Source organism: Crocodylus porosus, unplaced genomic scaffold (genome assembly GCF_001723895.1).
Source record: "Crocodylus porosus isolate Cpor-Errol unplaced genomic scaffold, CroPor_comp1, whole genome shotgun sequence".
In the NCBI taxonomy this organism is placed as follows: Eukaryota; Metazoa; Chordata; order Crocodylia; family Crocodylidae; genus Crocodylus; species Crocodylus porosus.
In genome coordinates this window covers 37,827,353-37,846,589 of record NW_017728886.1, presented here as the reverse complement: position 1 = coordinate 37,846,589, position 19,237 = coordinate 37,827,353, and the positions used below count along the sequence as shown (strand labels likewise).

The 19,237-nt window shown below is 48.6% G+C and overlaps 2 protein-coding genes across 5 annotated transcripts in view; one reads left to right on the top strand and one right to left on the bottom strand.

The window, feature by feature from the left end:
- CROT (carnitine O-octanoyltransferase) overlaps positions 1-5,032 on the bottom strand; it is a 38,469-nt gene extending 33,437 nt beyond the window's left edge. The window contains exons 1-2 of the mRNA XM_019532685.1: positions 4,941-5,032; positions 4,146-4,269 (exon numbers count right to left, since the gene is read on the bottom strand). Of these exons, the coding sequence (XP_019388230.1) occupies positions 4,146-4,260 (115 nt within the window). The 5' untranslated portion in view covers positions 4,261-4,269; positions 4,941-5,032. The remainder of the gene's footprint in view (positions 1-4,145; positions 4,270-4,940) is intronic.
- Positions 5,033-10,637: 5,605 nt separating this feature from the next.
- The window catches only part of OLAH (oleoyl-ACP hydrolase), a 27,094-nt gene continuing 18,494 nt past the window's right edge, over positions 10,638-19,237 (top strand). The window contains exons 1-2 of one of the 4 annotated variants that reach the window (XM_019532708.1): positions 10,638-10,720; positions 17,014-17,096. The gene's annotated coding sequence lies outside the window, so the exon portion shown is untranslated. Of the gene's footprint in view, positions 10,721-15,521; positions 15,711-16,498; positions 16,523-17,013; positions 17,097-19,237 lie in introns of those variants that run through there. The other 3 variants (XM_019532715.1, XM_019532724.1, XM_019532698.1) reach the window with 3 other exon arrangements.

Sequence of the window (19,237 nt, the reverse complement as noted above, 5' to 3'; positions counted from 1 at the left end):
TGAACCGACAGACCTCCTTTAGTTTATGACTTTGTGAAACAATAAAAGTTTTAAATTGAACAGGTCTGAGCCTGTGCTTAATTCAGTCCTATATAATTCGGCATCAAGCTCCCACAGGAGGGTAGTAAAACAATGGAAGAGGTTCCCCAGAGAGGTTGTGGACTCTCCATCTTCGGAGGTCCTCACTAGACAAAGCCTTGTTTGGGATGATCTAGTTGGGGATGGTCCTGCTTTGAGCAGGGGGGTGGATTAGATCATTGTTTCTCAACCAGTGGGTCATGACCCAAAAGTGGGTCGCAGGAATATATAAAAGGGTCACGAACAAACTTTAAAAGTTAAAAACTTTAAATTAACACACTTAAAAAAATGGATTATCCTTTAAAGTAGAAAAATGTTTAAAACTATAGCTTTCCCTTGGAGGCTGGCAGTGCGAGGGGCTGCCTGGGGCCCCCCACGTATTGGTGGGGAGCAGGTAGGGAGTAAAGGGCATTGGGTCAGAACTGGCCACTGATGTTTACAAATGCGTTCTGGTACAAAAAAGGTTAAGAACCTCTGGACTAGATGACCTCTTGAGGTCCCTTCCAACCGTAATTTTCTTATGATTCTCTGGTAGCTGCTGCTGCCTGTCTTGGATCAGTACTAGAATCTAAGACAAGGCTTTATTTCTCCCCCTGCCCGCCATGTTGACTGGGGGGGAACCTTATCTTGGATTTGAGTAAATACAGTAATTATGATAAAATTTATCATCTATAATTTTCTGTGTATAGATCTAATTATTGGGTAGTTTTCTTAAATTTGAAATCATCTTGGATTCAGGTAAATATGGTAATTGTAGTAGACTTAAAAATACTAATATGCCTCCCTGCAATACTTCAATGATTCTTATATACTACATGGGGAACGGAGAATGTGTGCATGTTTGTATATTAATTTCCATTCCAATTTTTATTTGGTCTCCAACTTCTTTTATCCTTTCAAATTTGCTGTCTGTATACACCAAAGCTGATTCTGTTCCTACATCTTGGTTTCTGTATTTCTGTTTTGGATGCTTCTCACAGAAGAGGTATAAGCCACATTTACTGCATGCATAATACTTCTTTATCTGGATTGTAATGTAATGTCTTCCAAAAAGAATTCACATAAGCATGTTATTTATTCTTTTTGACTGGGGAAGAAGTTAGTCCTAATCTATAACTAGAGAACAGAAAACTGGTTAACAATACTGTATATAATGTAGTATTTCAGGATTCCTGGAATTCAAACCCAAGTCTTCCATGCTTATAGGCAGAGGTCTGCACTACAGCATCACCCAGCAGCTAGCCAAATGCCAGCTCCAGCTCCATCTGGCTTTCCTATGAGGTTTTCAACAGGGAACCGGGTGACCTGGGAAATAAATGGTAGCCATAAGCCCTTCATGGGAGGGCTCTAAAACCCTCCCACTTCCTCTGGATCTTCGTTCCAGTAACAGTGGGCACCTACATAGACGACCGATGTCTGCTCTGGTGCATTCTAACTAGAACACGCTGAAAGAGGCTCAATTAATACAGTCTACTGGAATGTGCTAATTAGCACGCTGCTGAAGCCATGTAGTTGCTATGAGGGTATTTGGTGCAACAAAACAAATATAACATATTTTGGGAAGTTATGTGTAGATTCATGAATTCTGATGGGTTCACTGTGAGGGGTGTGGATTGCAGGAGCAGTGGAGATGCGTTGACAGGTTAAGCATTTCTTGCAAAGGCAAGGCTGTCCTCCACTTGATGTCTGCATTTAGCAGCATAAGTATGGCCTGTTTAAGTTAACCAGTTCCCTGACTGGGAACTGGCTCACAATTTTGTGAAGTACAGTTGCTCTGATGGGGGGGGGAGGGGAGGGTAGGAATAAGCAACCTGCTTCACAATGGGGTACAGGGTGGGTTGCTGTACGGTGGAATTGGGGGGGAAGTCCTTGAACCCATATCTGAGGGGTCCCAGTGGTGACTTGTGGCTAGAGGCATTTTCACTCTTCTGCTTTCCCTTCTCTCCTAAACATGAGTTCAGTGCACTTCAGTGGCTTGCAAATGATCAAAGTCTGTGGTGTGTTTGTGTGACTTGGGGGAGAGGGGCAGTGGGTGCATACCTTTTTGGTTCCCAAGGGCTGGGGGGCAAGATAAGGCCCACTGTCAAGTAGGGGAAAACACAGCTGGTTGTCAGAGTGATAGTTTTTATTGTACAAGCAGTGCAAAACAGATAATTTATTTTAAAAGTACAGCAAAAGAAAGAAGGGAAAAAAGGGGGTGGGGAGGGAGACAGCAGAGTTCTGGCTACATACCAGAGTGGTTAGTTGCAGCAATGTGTGTGGAAGGGTGAAGAATGCCACAAGGTTGGATGCCTGGAGGACTGACTAGACCCTGCCACAGAACACATGGCATTTACATACAAAACTGAACCAGTTAAAACTACCATATTTTCTCAACTAGAACACACAGCTTTTCCCCCTAAACCACCTAAGGAGGGAACTGGGATGCACATTATTTGCAAGAAGTATGAATCCCCATTGGTTTGGAAATTTATCAGCATGGGGAGCAGCAACAACAACAACTGCCACAGGTCTGGGAGCCACAGGAATTAATGTTACCACTGCCTTGCTTCTGAACTAGTGGGGAGCCAGATAACATGGCCCTGCACACCTGCTGCCATCAAGCTCAGTTCCCTAGCTCATGTTTCTCAGTTACTTACCTATACTGCAAAGTAGTTACTTCATTTTCTTCAAGCTTTCTTTTAAAAACAGGGTGTTTATTATATTCTGGGGCAAGTTATAAGCAGAAAAATATAGTAATGCTTGATTTTTGCCACCGTTCTCCCAGCTATACTTCTGAACTATTCCAGGGGGATTTAAAGTGGCTTAACAGACTAGCAGAATGTCTGTTTGCTTTGATTTTAAAGCTGCACTTTAATGGTTCTAAGTACTATAAGTATCCATACCCTCCACTACTAGAAAAGTAACAGGTGTAATGCATGGTTTTAAACTAGAAGGGTATCTTCTCTCCAAACATCTACCCATATGAGTTATCTGAAATACACTTGGTAGTTGGCATGTCTCTTATAGCATCTGCACTTAGTGGTATCTCATTTAATAGGTCATTAATATAATAACAGATATATGATTAAAAAGCATCTCTGCATCCATGGTCCCAGTGGCCGCAATCTTCCTCTTGCCCAGGACCCCAAAAAGTCTTAAATCCACCTGCGTTAGTTTGACCTGACTCACCCAGCATCTCTGTACATAGGGTGCTTAAGCAGGGCTCTTTTGTTTTTATTTAATAGCTGATTGAATCAGCTATTAGATGAGAGTGCCAAAAAGGCCTATTGAAGCACATGATCTATACAGATGCTGAAGAGAAGGGTTGAACCAACATGCTGCCTGTTCTGATAAAGTGCTGCTTTTGTTTTTTTTTCCCCCCCAGGTCTGTCAGCAGCCGTGGTGACACGTGGTTTACTGGCAGAAGGCCACCTCCCATATTTACTTTTTTGGCTAACTTCAGAAGTTCTTTGTATAGCCCAAGACTATAGACATACAGAATTCATTTTAGTTTTCCATGTATAGAATCTAATTATTGGAGGTTTGCCTTAAATTCGTCCACCCACCTGACAGCGAGGAGGAGCAACAGCAAGGGGGAAGCAGCAAAGGGGGCAAAGAGCCTGAGCCCCACACCTTGAACACCCACTACTTGTCCCCCCCACTGCTGCCTGCCTTCCCCGGGTGCCTGGTGCCCCTAGCACCTGTCCCCACCATGATGCCTGGGCCCTACTGCCTTTGCCCCTGCACAGCTTCTGCCCCCAGAACCTTTCCCCCTGCTGCCCACAGCCTGCCCTACTGCCTGCTGCCCACAGCCTCTGCCCTCTTGCAGCCTCTTCTCACTTATAACCAAGCATGGCTCCAGCCCCTCTCTGCCCAGCAGCATGTAAGTTGCTGCCACTACAACCTCTGCTGCATGGTAATAAGTAATAAAGGGAAGAAAGAGCATGCAGTGTGAAAACGGCTTTGAAATCTTCATGTGCAAGGGGATACTCAGCCAACAGAGACAGCCCTAAACAAACTCATTTGCAACATTTAGTTCTCTACAAAAAGGTGAAATACACTAAGGCATAGTGTAATAGCTTTACCTGCATCAAGATATTTCTTTAAAGATTCATCAAGAGCAGGAACTGGCAGTGAAGGAAGAGAACTCTGGTACTGAAATGTTCGCTCTTCTGAGGACTCAAGCACTTGATTTTCCATGCTGTCAAGCTGAAGCACAACGGTAGGAACTATTACGAAGCCTGTATCAGACAGGACATTTCCATGAAGCCTCTCATGCCCCCAGGGTAGGAAGGGCGTGCTAGGGGCAGGCTTCCTGGGCTCAGCTTTATGTCAACAGGCAGTAACTAAGGATGTAGGATTGCTGTCACTCTCCTCAAAACATCCTTTGCTTGTAAAAGTGAGCCTCCTATGAAAGCCTGGCTGCTGCAGGCCACCACCACAGCAACATCCCACTTCCCGCTTGCAGGGAGGGTTTTCAGGCCTAACTAGTGCAGTCTCGTCCCCAGCCTTGGGTCCTGGGCCTGCCCAGACCAGCCTGCCGGCAGGCAGCGAAGGACAAGGCGAGGGGTGGAAGATGTGCTAAGACTCGGAGAGGAGGCAGGGGAATGGCGGGGAGCAAGCGATGCGGCCGGGCCGTCTGGGAACCGGCTCAACCCGCTCGGTCACCAGCGCGAGCGCCCCTTGGGCAGGGCCGGGCCGGGCCCTACGCGCTGCCTCCCGGGGCGTGGCGCATCAGCCACGGCCCCCCGGCGCGGCCTGGACCCCGCAGAGCGGGCAGCTCCCAGCCGGCCTGGGCCGTGCGGCCCCCGTGGGCGATTGGGCGAGCGCGAAGAGGGTCGGGTCCACTCCGCTTCGCCCGCCCCCGCGGCGCCACTCACCTCCCGCCGCCGCCGCACGGCCCCGCGCTCCCACTGGCGCTGCAGCCCAACTGCTGCTGCCGCCCCGCCTCGCTCCGCCCCGCCACCTTTGTCCCAGTTCCGAGCGGCCGGGGCGGAGGCGGGGGCGGGCGAGCGTAGCCGCGCTCGGGGGAACGTCCTGCGCCCGCGCTGGGTGTGAAATGAGGACACCCCCAATAAAAACCACCGCCTCATCCCGCTGCAGCCGCCAGGCTCCTGACAGGCTATCCCACCCGCCACCCTGGCAGCCAAGCTGAGGAAGTGCGGGCCGGGTGCGGAATGGTCTGTCAGATGGGCGGAAAGCTGGCTGCATTGGGTCCTGGAGCCGGTCTTCTTTCATGTCTTCATCAGGACCTGGAAGATGGCAGAGCACTCTCAGCAAGTCTGCAGATGACACCCAGCTGGGAGGAGCAGTAGATACGCTGGAGGGTAGGGCTAGGACTCACTGGACAAACTGGAGGATTGCTCCCAAAGAAACATCATGAAGTTCAAACAGAGACACGTGCAAAGTCCTGCACTTAGGACAGAACAAACTCACCCACCAGAACAGGCTGGGAACCACGTGGCTGGGCAGCAGCCCTGCAGAAAAGGTCCTGGGAGTTAATAAGCTGAATAGGAGCCAGCAGTATGCCCTTGTTGCAAAGAAGGCTAATGGCCTCCTGGGCTGCAGTGAGGTGTGTTTGCCAGCAGATGAAGGGAAGTGAATCTTCCCCTCTATTCAGCACTGATGAGGCCACATCTGGAGTACTATGTTCAGTTTTGGCCCCCCAGTACAGAAAAGCTGTGGACAAGTTGGAGAGTCCAGTGGAGGGCAATGAAAATGGTGTGGGGCTGGGGCACATGACTTTTGAGAAGAGGCTGAGGGAACTGGGCTTATTTAGTCTGGAGAAGAGAAGACTGAGGTGGGATTTAATAGCAGCCTTCAGCTACCTGAAGGAATTTACTGAAGAGGATGGAGCTAGACTAGGGGTGGGCAAAATGGCAGATCTGGTCAATGTCCAGACTCCATTTCCCAGCAGCCCCTTCCCACATCGCTCCCTGGTTTTCATGGCACCATGACAGCACTGGGCCTTGGTTTCTATGGAGACCAGCCCAGCAGCACTGGCAAGGCACACAGCAGGGCAGAGAGTCACTCCGAGGCCGGGGCTGGGATTTTGCAGTGGTGACAGCGTGGTCCAGACCCAGGGCAGAGCTGGGATCTGCTGGCTGCACGCCCCTTCCCTAGGCTGTGCAGGCAGCAGATCAGAGATCTGCCCCAGCTTCCTGCCCCACTGTCCCCCCTGCAAGAGCCCAGCCCTAGAGTCTCCATGGAAACCAGAGGCAGGGACACAGGCAGGGGCTGCTGGGAAATGGAGTCTACCACAGGTCCAATCTAGCCCATGGGCCAGACTTTGCCCAACCGTGAGCTAGGCTGTTCTCAGTGGTGGCAGACGACAGAACAAGGAGCAACGGTCTCTAGTTGCTGCAAGAGAAGTTTAGGTTAGATATTAGGAAAAAGTCTTTCACTAGAAGGATAGTAAAATACTGGATACCCAAAGAGGTTATGGAATCGCCATCCTTTTTAAGACCCGGCTACACAAAGCCTTGCATGAGATGATACAGTTGAGGATGGTCCTGCAGACAGTTAGACTAGATGACCTCCTGAGGCTCCTTCCAGCCCTAATTTTCTATGATGCCACCCCAAAGGGACTGCAGTCTCCTGCCCCAGGATTCCCCTCCCCTCACAGGACCTTGATGGTCCCCCCACTCATTTTCCAGTCCTCAGGGCCCAAACCACTTCAGGGTTAGAGGATTAAAAGGAGAGTAACATGTGACCCCAGATGAGATGCTAGCTGGTATCATGGGCTTGCCCTCAGGAAACATATCTCCGCAGGGCAAGAGCATCAGATACTGGCTGCCATTTAAAAACAGGGCCAGCCCTGTTTTGTCCAGTGTTTCCCCAACTTGGTGTTAGTTCCATTTAGTTATGAGTCATTCTGGTTTTGTCTTGGCTCTACCCTACTGGCTTCTTTATCCTACCAGTTGACTGATCACCCTCAACATGGGAAGGTGACTGGTGGAGTAGGAAGAGTACTGTTCTTGTTTAGATTTGAGGTTGAATGTTATTTTTGTTTTAAGTCTTGCCTGAGTGCCAGCTGGTTTACTAAAACAGTTTGTTAAACTGTTCAATGGCACCTTTAAATGAACAATTCAAAGATAGCAGCAGTTCTCAATCTACTTTTAGCTTCAAGGTACGCCCTCCTCACTCTCAAGGCACTGCCTCGGTGCTTTGAGACAAAGCCAGCTCATAGTTTTCCCTTGTTTTTTTTACTACAGAAAAATAATTGAACAATTATTTTGTTACAGACAACTCCAAAAGACCACAATAGATTTCATAGATTTCTGGAATCAGAAGGGACCTGGTAGATCATTGGGTCTGACCCCCTGGTCCAGGCAGGAAAAAGTGTGGAGTTGGGTGACCCCAGCCAGATGCCTGTCTAATCTCCTCTTGAACATCTCCAGTGTAGGGGAAAGCACCACCTCCCTTGGAAGCCTATTCCATGTTTTGGCAACCCTCACCATAAAGAATTTCTTCCTTATGTCCAATCTAAATCTGTTCTTCAGTTTGTGGCCATTATTTCTGGTAACCCCGAGGGGTGCCCTGGTAAACAGAGTGTCCCCTATTCCCTGCTGACCCCCCCCCCCCCAGTAAGTTTGTAGGCAGCCACAAGATCACTCAGCCTTCTCTTGTGGTGGCTGAAAAGATTCAAATCCCTCAGTCTGTCTTCATAGGATCTTACCTGCAGGCCCTCAACCTTACGAGTAGCCCACCTCTGAACCCTCTCAAGGTTATCCACGTCCCTCTTGAAGTGCGGTGCCCAAAACTGGATGCAGTACTCCATCTGCGGCCTCACCAATGCCACATGGAGGGAAATTATCACTTCCCTAGACCTGCTTGTGATACTCCTGGCTGATGCAAGAAAGAGTGCAGTTAGCCTTGCTTATTAGCTCATCACACTGGTGTCTCATGTTAATTTTTGTGTCAACCAGGACTCCAAGATCTCTGTCCACTGTTGTGGTACTCAGAATGGTACCCCCAGTCTATAGATGTGTTGGAGATTCTTTCTCCCCAGGTGCAACACCTTGCATTTATTCTTGTTGAATTGCATCCTATTCTGATCTGCCCACTCCTCCTATCTGTTCAAATCTGCCTGAATTTGCTCCCTGCCCTCCAGTGTGTTTACTATGCCCCATAGTTTAGTGTCATCTGCGAATTTGAACAAAGTGCTTTCAACATTTTCATCCAAATTGCTGATGAAGATCTTAAACAGTACTGGTCCAAGGACAGAGCCTTGGGGGACACCACTGCCCACATCCCTCCAGGGAGAAACCGTCCCAATGGGCAGAATGTTTTTATCAATTCCTAGTTGAAATAATCTTGTGAATTGTGTTTACATACATAACAGTGCTGACATTGCATGGCAACCTGTGGCACCCTTGAAAAGATCACATGGGCATGCTTGGTGAGAATCACTGTAATCCAGGTGTCACGCCCTGTAGGCATCACACCCTGTGTTTTTAACAACATGAATAATACTTCAACAATTGTTTTCATTCAATATAGATATGTTACCTTCATGATTAATTTTTTGCCCATATATCTCCCTGTATACTTACTCACTAGAACAGGGGTTGTCAACTGGGGGTACGCATACCCCTGGGGGTACTTGAGAAGGCCCTAGGGGGTACGTGCAGGTGGGTTGGGGAGGAGTGCTGCCACGCACCATCCCACAGGCAGAGCTGACCCGAGCAGGGTGTGGGGCCTGGGGCAAATCAGCCCATGAGGGGCCTCGCCTCTGCTCCAATCCCACAGGCCCTGGACCCAAAGAAGCTGCTGCCACCATTGGTGGCAGTGGCGGTGGGGTAGCGAGCAGATGGACACAGAACTGCTGCTGTTCTGCCCAGCTCTGCAGGGGCCCCCAAAGCATGGGGCCTGGGGCAGTCTCTCTGATTCACTCCCCCCCAGGGATGGCCTTGCCCATAGGGATGGAGCACCACCACACACCATTCCAGTGTACTCCAGGCAGCTGGACACGGGGAGCAGGAGAAGCTTACATGCTGCAGCTGCTGCACCACGTACCACCCCTCCACCCCTGCCCCATTTTGCGTCCAGTCACCGGGGGTACACTGATCCAAAAAGTTTGAAAACGCCTGAATTAGAACATTACCTTCCTTTAATCCCAGTTGTAAAGAAACTAAGAGTTAAAAACATCACTATATTCTTGTACCTTTAATTGTTTTGATATTGAGGCATTTTTCTTAGTAATACTGCCACACTTCTTGTTCTTTTCCCCCACTGAGGTAGAAAATTTGCTTTACTTTAATGTTCTTATCTCTATCCCTTGTGGTAAGCTTTGTTCCTAGAGTTAACTTGCATTCCCATGCTTCCATGCTTGTATAATTTTGGTTTTGGGATGGGGGGGTTCTCTCTGGAAGTCCAGTCATCTGAGTCCCTCGAGATTTCCTATTTCCTGTTCCAGGTGTTCACAGGATTGATTTGTGTCCACACTGCTTTCATGCTTGTGTCCTAGTAAAATCTTGAGTGGTGCTGGCAACACTGGAGTTGTATCCCCTGACAAGCGCAGTTGATAATCATGGAAAGTTCCACAGCAAGCCCAGTATGTGCCTGCTGAGTGACCTCCAGGCATGTCAATCAGGCATGACCTAGTTTCAAGCCCTGGGCATGTTCAGTTGTTACAGAGAGGCAAGAATTACACATGCCCAGTTGAAATCCTACGATGTAACTTTACCAGAAGATTCCACTAGTCAAGCACCCCGATTGGCCAAGGGGTGTCTTTAAAAAGGGTCCTGACCCCCACCTTGGTGTGGGTTGGTGTGTGTGTGGAGTTGTGAGGAGTGGGTTGTGAGGAGTTGCGTATAGGTTGTGGATCTTCGTCAGTATATTCGCTGATTGTGGTGTGTCGCAGGCGTAGACAGAGAGAGAGAGAGAGCCGCTTGCTCCTAATGCAGAAGCTGCATTAGCAGGGTCTGCTTAGAGGAGAAAAGCAGGGTTCAGAGCCCAGCTCCCCTATCTATCTTACACTGCAATCCACTCACGTATTATTCGTAATTGATATCTCGGTTATCGATCACTCGGCACTGTCTTCGACTCCAGTTACTGGTCTTATTCTTCGACCTGGTTAATTATCTGGACTGACCTCAGACCTCCTATCGACCTTGGCTCAACTTGCCACTACTGGATTGGCATATCATATCTTGGCTTAACCTCCACCGTTCTCCGTGTCCATCATCGGAGGACTGGCATGCGTTGTTTAAGTTATAGTTTTGTTATCTTCTCGTTTGTGTATTTCCCTTTATGAGCTGTTGACCAGCCCTGGGACTAGTGACGGGCAGTCGCACCCGTCACCGAACTGGCTCCGGTGGTAGAAAGCAAGGGCTCGTTACGAACCTCGTGGGCCAACAGACCCCTCTGTCGTTTATTGTTGTTTGTTTCATATTGTAACTGAAGAATATCATACCTACGCTCCATCAAAGTGTAAGTTCAAATAAACCCACCTTGTTGTTATCCCCTATGTGTCCCTTTCTCTGAACTCCATGCCAGTAATCCCACCTGTTCGTATCCAATTGCCACCCCGATCACCGTGACCTTGGGGCCCTGTTCACCGACAGCTTGTATAGGTTTTTTGGTTCCTTCTGAAGAGCTGAACACCATGTTTTCCAGTAATCCGAGTCACTCCAGGATTCCTGTCTGCTGTTTTCAGGTATTGCTTTATTTTCCTGTTAATCTCAGCCTGTTTTGCCATAAAACTGCAACAACTGTAATGAGAATACAGTGTACTTGTAAAATGAAACTGCTTTTTAATAAGAGAATTGTTTACCAAGGCATTGTAATTGTAACATTGCAGTTAGCATTCAAGCCGTGTTCTTACAGAGTAACTAGAAAGTTGGACTGGAAGGTATCCATCCCCTGGGTCCAGTCCTCTGCTATTACAAGCACCATACCACATCATCTCCAGTGCCTAGTAAAAAAGCACTGATACCACTCTATCTCTAATCAATTCGTCTTCTTTCACAATCCCTTGCAATGGAGGATGATTGTCTTCCATAATTGTATTATCTGTGGGTTCAAATATGGCTGATGAGACCGATCCAGGAGCTACAGACTCTTCTGCAATATACCTCTAATCAAGATGCCTCTCCTGAAGCATCTTAAAACTTTTCACTCCTGCATGAAGTGCTCTTCTTTCCAATGAGCTCGTGGGCTTGGCGCCAACCTGCTTGTAGGCAGAGAAGGAACAGTGAGGCCCACGGCGAGGGCCTGGCAGCCCAGGCCAAGGAGGGACAGCTATTCAGTTGGTGCTAAGACCTGGAGAGGAGGTAGACCTGAGGCATGAGTATGGGGGATTATAAAAAGTGGCTGCTTCATAAGCCAAGGACTGAGACCAACACAGCAAGGTCTGTTGGGGCTCAACTCAACCAGTTCGGCCACCAGCAACATCTAAGTGCCACCTCTGAGCACTCCTATGGATGGGGCGGGGGAGGCTGAGGTGGCTTTGATCTCAGCGGTGCCTACAGAGCCCTTGAGATGCAACGCTGTGAGGCCGAGCTGGGCCCAATGCGTTGCCTCACAGGGCAGTAGCACATTAGTCACCACCCCCTCCCCCCCTCCCAAGCCGCCCTGGCGTGGTCTAGAGCCCTGCAGCACTTACTTAGCAGCCCCTCACAGCATGGTGCATCTCCCTCTTCGCCCTTCCCCACCCTGCTAGCCAAGCTTGTGCCATACTGCCGTGATGGCCATGCTGGCCCCAGGGGTCAGGTGGGATGGGAGAGCATGAAGAGGGCTCAGCTCAACTTGCCCTTACATAGTACTGCTCACCCTGTGTCACAGTGCAGCTGCCAGGTGCCCACTCATGCTGACTGGTGCTGTCCAACTGGCACTGCCCCATACACTTGCCCCTCTCCATCACCTTTGTCCCAATTTGGAGTGGGGTGGCACTGGCAGAGATTCATTCAGCACTGAGGTAGAAGCAGGCCCAGGCCATCCTTCTGGGGGCTTGACCCAGGCCAGGCTAGGCCAGGGAAGGGGCACCCAGTGCCCTTCAGCCACCTGTTCCCCCCACCAAGTGTGTGAGACAAGGGCACCCCTCCAACGAACACACACACCTCCTCACATACCTCAGATATCCAACTGCAGCTTTCAGGTTCCTGAAGCCACCTTCTAAGGGGACTCCTTCCAAATTCCCCTCCCTTCCATCGGACCCTGACAGCTCCCCCGCTCATTTTGCTGCTTGTTAACCATTCCTGGTAATACCTCTCCTCTGTTTCACAGTCCTGTGGACTGTTTTTAGTTCAAGCTAAGAATCTTAATTCAGGGGTATTAATATTATCTCAGCTGTAGAAATAGCTGAGTGAAGTACTGGAGGCATTGTCAAGATGCTCAAGAAGACTAGATTTTGTTTTACAAGCCTGAGTTATGTACATCTAACTATAATGAATACAGAACTAATGAAATAATATCTTTTGACTGTTTTGCCCATTTTGTAGTCAATTTTTGTTGTTTCTAAACCTAATATACAATCTAGCAAAGTAGTGAACATTCCAAGAAAGTTATATTTGTTTTTGCTTGGATCATAAATGGAGTAATATAGTGCTAGGCCTGTAGCTTGTTGGAAACATTTCTAGGCCATGTCCCCACAAGTGGGAATGTGCATTTCCCTGGGGACAAGTAGTAGTGGCACAAGGTGCCACTTGCCCTGGGGAATGCCTGTGCCAGACATGCTCTGGTGCATGGCAGGTTACCCCAGGTGGGGTAGGGGAGCAGCAGCCTTACCTGGGGTCCTAGGAGTCTCCAGGAGCTGCAGCCATATCACTCCTAGAGCAGGAAGCCTAGCTGGCAGCTGGAGCATAGCTCCGGCGAACCAGGCTCCAGTTTTATGCAGCGTGTGCTGCTGCCATGTATGCTGCCCCACTTTTTATTTTTTGACCCCAGGATCTTCCAGGGTCAAGAAACCCCACCCCCGTACTCAAAGTAGCAGGACAGGGAATGCCTGCATGCGCAGTGTGTGGCACTGCAGATGGTTCTGCAGTGCCACATACCACACATCTGCGTTTGTCTGGATGCGGACCAAGTTCTTTTAACTGGAAAAAATGTGTGTTATGTTTTATGGGTTGATGTACCTCAACATCTGCAGTAGAGGTACATGATAAAGATTTTCTTGGCTGATACTGATAGCCGATTATTAACCAGCCATATCGGCCGATACTGATCTGATAGCCGATTTACAGGGATGCAGCTGGGCAGCTTGGAAAGCAGTGTCTTGCTGGCAAGTCTGTGTGGAGGAAGGGGTGTGGAGGAGGAAGGGGGTGTGGGGGGCAGATTAAGGCCCTTGCAGTGAAGGAGGGAGTGGGGCAGGTGCAGGGGCAAGCGCTGCCCAGCCAGGGTGGTGAATGGGACCCTGGGGCTAGGAGCACAATGGAGCTGTGGGCAGCTTGTTCAAGGGACATGGGATGGTGTGGGAACGGGGAGTAATTCTTTGCCAATGTGTGCACCCTTCGTGGAGGCATGTGGGTGGCATGTGTCCCCCCAGATTTGTGCACAGAACAAAAGCAGGCTGTGGGCTCAGGGCCAGGGTCTGCGCCAGCCTCTTCCCAGTGTGGGGGCTGAGCCAGGGCTGGGCTCAGAGCAGGTGCAAGCAGGGTGGGTTCAGCTATATGGGGCAGGAAGTAATAGTGCTGGAAGGTGTGGCTATGGGGGAGCTAAGGTGAATTTTTGAGTGGCTACAGTGCCCCCCAGTGTCTTTCCCTCAGGAACATCTGCTGCCTTTCCCTTAGGAGCATCCTGCTGCAAGGCAGGCAGGGGGCACACAGCTAGCATGGGGCTCCCAAGGGAAAGGCAGCAGAGCAGAGTGCACCCATCAGGGGTGGCACTGTGGGGAGCTTGAGGGACTATAGCCACCCTAAAATTAACCTTAGCCCCCGCCATAGCTACCTGTTCCAGCAGTGCCGCCCACCTCCGCACAACTGAGCCTACCCCACTCCCACCTACTCTGAGCCCAGCCCAGGCCCAGCCCCCTCACTGGAAAGAGGTTGGTGCAGCCCCTGTCCCCAAGCCTGCAGCCCCCCTCTTCCCTATGCACAAATCCAGGGGAGCACATGCCCTCCTATGCTTCCCCAGGTGTAAGTGCAGCAGTGGGGAGCCACACCCCCTCCCCAGCACCCCAAGCCTTCTGGATGAGCCATCCATAACTCCATCCTGTTCCTTGCCCCAGGGTCCCATTCACTACCCTGAATGGGTACTAGGCAGCACATATCCCTGGCCCCCTCCCTCCCTCACTGTGGGAGCCTCTATCTGCCCCCCCTACCTTCCCCACCACAGACTTACTGGCAGGACACTGCTCTCCAAGCCGCCCAGCTGTATTTCTGGCCATGCGCATGGTGGCTATGTGCATGTAGATGGCATTTATTGATGACATTGTCAGCTACACGGTCCAAAAAAAAGCCAATTGCCGGTAATGTTAATTTTCCTTTTGTCAGTGCCGATCCAATATGTGACTGATCTATTGGTGCATCTCTAATCTGCACCCCCTTTTTCAAAATCTTAAAGCCACCCATAAATGGGCCTAACTTTTTTTGGATTAAATTATTATATACCCAGTCCAAATGAATATCCTTTGTAAAAACTTTTTTAAACTGAAGGATGTTCTTTTGTATCAAAGAAGACAGGATGGGGTCTGGAGTAAAATCTTTTCATTAATTTTCCTGTGGCCAGAATTTTATTAAGGAATAAGGTTCTTTGAAGTCTTTTAAAGCATGCCTATTTAAGGATGTAATCTAAAAATAATTTATATTTGATTTATACTTATTTGATTTATTTTTAGTTATTTGATTTATGTTTTATGTTTATCATTTAGAGCTCCCATAGTCAGATTTCTTATATTTTAAGAAGCCCCTTTTCAAAGAAATTAAATTTTTCATTCAATGTTCAGAATTTACCGGGTAAAATTAGCAAAGTTGGTTTTTCTGTTCCCATAAAACAAAGTGTTTAGAGATAGTATGAGCTTGTTTTAGTCTCTTAGCTCTATAAGCTTTGAAGTCTTGCAGAACAAATTGAATATTTCTCAGAACAAGCATGGGCCCTTCTACTGTCACTCAAATCAATTGAAATTATGCCTTTGGATTCTGTAGAGGCAAAACTGAACTTCTGCAACTGCAAAGACGATTTGGAGGAATTAAAGAATTGTTCCAATTTAAGGATAACTTGCTGCTTGCAGGATGCCAGATGCCACAAAAGGGCATGAGAGTGCCACATATCCCAGCTCTATAGTTTCCACATTGGGAGAGTTCTTCATCAAGCTGTTGAAATTTCCTGTGTTCCTCAGGAGAATTAAAACTTAGGAACCACAGTTTCGTAAGAGCTGCATTATTAATTAGACTTTACTTGCCCAGACGTGCTACATGAATAAATATATGGACGATCCAAACCCAACAAGAATTCAAGCCAGCAAAAGAAACAGCCCAATTAAGTGATGTCTTCATTTTTGGTAGGCTGGCTGAAAAGTCAAGTAAATAATAAGAGTTACCAGCTGGTGCCTCGACAACTCACTGACAAGAACATCAGGTTCTTTACAAAATACCATCTACATGAAAACAATTTGGTGGGTTTATCCTGAAGAAAAAAAGATTGCTACCAGACGCAGCTTACATCTAGTAACAGCTGTGAATAGCCCAACCCAACAAGAAACCTCTAGAAGGGTGAGAGACTTTTTGTAAATTGGAAAGGAATATAAAGCTACATAGATCCAAAAAAAGGTTTTGGGAAGCACATTTTTAAATTATTAGTTTTAATCTTTAATTTATTTATGTTGTGTTATCATTCATGTAATGCACAAGGAATTTACAGTCAGAGTATTTAATAAACAGACAAAAAAGAGGGGATTAGGAAAAAACATTGCCAAACTGTTAATCTTATTGTAGTTGTGGAATGGATGTTTAACTATCCCAATCCCTTACCTTTCATGTTTGCTCTGTGGTCTGCGTTATATTACTTTTACCCTTATTGAGGCCAAAAACATATTAAGATTATGTTGTCATAATTAGATAAATAATAAGTGTAGCTTCATCTGAGGATGTTTTATTCTGTATAAATACAACTAGCATTTGATCTTACTTTTCTATTCTTGTTGTCATTGCTGAGGTTACATTGTAGTTGACTGTGCAATCCAGCAGGAATGAGCAGATCACTGATCTAATGCCATTAGATAAAAGTATGTCAGCTGAATGGATGGCACTATCTTCTGTAATGCATGTGCACTGAGAATCTCTGGGTCTGCTAAAGTCACAGTACAGACTTTATTATGATCCATTACTTCTGCTTTTTTTTGTGTAGTAGCTGCAGAATTGAGACACAAAATAGTTCTTTTTCCCTTGACCCTTGCCTCTGTGCTGAGCATTATTCTTTCTTCCTGCTTTCCATGGTAAAGTGAACCATGTTCCCTGCATTTACAGCTGGTCTGTTCTGTATCCTGCCTTCCTTAGCCTTGAACATATGTACTTGTTCTGCACTAGTGAGCGTCATTGTCTGAATTCTTTCCTGGACATTTCAGCTGTCTGTGATAACTGAAAGCATTGATTTAGTTCCCTCGCTCCTTAATCTTTATTAGAAATCAGAAGCAAACGATCCTGTTACTAGTTAATTATTTCTCCAAAGTTGAACCTAAATGACAGTTTTTAGCTTTGTAATATAAGCATCTGTTCCTTTTTCTTTTTCGTGGTTTTGTTTTGTTTTGGTTTGGTTTTTTGTTTTTTTTGGGGGGGGGGGAGGAGGAAGGCCTCGTTATAATTTCATTCTGTACTCCTCAGAAGCAGCAGCTTTATCAACTATTCCAGAGCTTTAGCCATTGGTCTTGGTAACACTGCCTCACTCCTTATTCTTTTTCCCCAGTAACTTAGAAAAATGGTTTACTTTTATGTACTTATCTCTGCCCAACATAGTAAGCTTTGTCCCTAGAATTAAGTTGTGTTCCTACTGTTTTCATGCTTGTACAGGCTTGCACAGGTTTTTTGGTTCTTTCTGAAGATCTGAACACCCTGTTTTCCAGTAATCTGAGTTGCTCCAGGATTCCTGCTTGCTGTTTTCAGGTATTGCTTTGTTTTCCTGTTAATCTCAGCCTATCTTGCCTTAAAACTGCAACAACAGTAATGAGAATACAGTGTACTTGTAAAATGAAACTGCTTTTTATTAAAAGAATTGTTTACCAAGGCATTGTAATTGTAACATTGCAGTTAGCATTCAAGCCGTGTTCTTACAGAGTAACTAAAAAGTTGGACTGGAAGGTATCCATCCCCCCGTCACTATGTCCAGTCCTCTGCTATTGCCAGCACCATACCATGTAATCTCCAGTGCCTAGTAAAATAGCACTGATATCTCTTTAACTCTAATCAGTTTACCTCTCCTGAAGCATCTAAAAACTTTTCCCTTCTGCATGATGTGCTCTTCAAGTTTCAATATATGAAATCAAAGTATATTCTATAATCTGGTAGAGTCCTTGCTTTAGTACAGGGTTGTTCAACTTCAGAGCAACTAGAGGCTGCATACTGCACTGGTTGTAGGTCCTGGATACATTTTATGCATGTCATAGGTGGAAGGAGAAAATACATTTGGGGAGGCTAAGCATTTGCGTGCTAGCCCATGTGCGTGTACCCCACCCCTACCTCCCAGCAGTTAAGTTTGTCACAGGGAAGTGTGGGGGGGGGCAGATGGGGGCCCCCATGGTGATGGGGAGTGGGGCAGAGGAGGGGACAGGGGCTGAGGTGAATGGGGCCCTGTGGCTGGGGCGGGTCGTGGGACTCTCAGGACGCGGGTGGTTTGTTCAGGGCAATGTGGGGGTTCCTGGGATGTGCGCACCCCAGGGGAAGCCCAGGGAGAACGTGCCTCCCAGATCTGTGCGTAGGGTGGGCTGCCACTGTGGGCTGGACTCTGAGCCTTGCTGCTGCTGCCCTGGAGAGTGTCTGCTGTGCACAGGATGCAAAGCCCAGACCACAGTGACAGCCTGCCCCATACACAGATCTGGGGGCACATGACCCCTGGGCCTTTGCCAGTGGCAGGAACCCTGGACGAGCCGTCCGGGCTCCAAGCATCCCATGACCCACCAAACCCTGGGGGTCCATTCACGCAAGCCCCTGCCCCTGCCTCTGCCCCACTCCCTCCCTCACTGAGGAGGCCTTGATCTGTGACAGGGTGGGAACTAGGGGTGGCGTGAACTCGCCTAGCACCCCCTACCGTGCCAAGTTGGTATCACCACGCACCCTCACCATCTCGCCCGCCACATCTTTGACGTTCTTAGTGTTTAGGGGAGGCTGCCTTTTCTGTCTACGTTGACACGATGCCCTGGTATATCTTGGCCAATGCTCTGTCCTGGTTGCCCCAGTGCACTCTACCCTTAGGGGCTACGCATGGCTCCTACCACCCCTGATACCACGCCCCAAGCCTCGCAGATGTACTGGACATTGTCTAGTCAATTCTCTTCTCTTGGCGCCCTCACGGGTGCCCCCTGGCTCACCTCTGGGGCTTCTCATTGCCCCCTCTCGCCTCTAGGGCTTCTCGCAGTTACCCGCGCCCCACGGACACTCCCTAGCTTGTCTCACGGTTGCTGCCTGCACTGGGGCCCTTCTCCGTGCTTGCGCCTATGCCAGGGCCTCAGCTTGCGATTCCCACCCACACTGGGGCCTCCCACAATTGGGGCTCAGGTGGCTGTAGCCATGCCTGGCCCCCAGACCCCCTTCTCAGGTCTTGTGCTCCACTGGGGCTTCCCACTATCAGGGCTCAGGTGGCCGTAGCCGTGCCTAGCCCCCAGTCTCTGTGCCCTCTCCGGCGCCCAGAACCCCCACACTACTGTGGAGCTCCTATGAGGCCTCCTCCATCCCTACAGCCTCACTCAGTCCTCTGGTAAACAGTGAACACAAGCAACCAACATAATAACACAAGCCAATCGGCTGTAACTCAAACATAAGCCTCCCGGCTAAAGTGTTCTCTCTGACAAGCTGTGGGGAATGGGGTAGGTCACCTGGTTGTGAGTCGCCCCAAAATCCCCGAATGGCCCCTGGAGAGGAGGGGGGTACGCGCCGGACCGCTTGTGCCCCGTCAATCTCGCCTGCCACGTCTTGATGGAAAAAGGGGTTCACCCAAAGTGGGGCGCTGACGGTCCAACGCAAGGGGGTACCCCGGCTCCAAAGTCCGGGGGTCCTGAGGGCTCCTCGCTCCCCTACACTCTCGCCCGAGC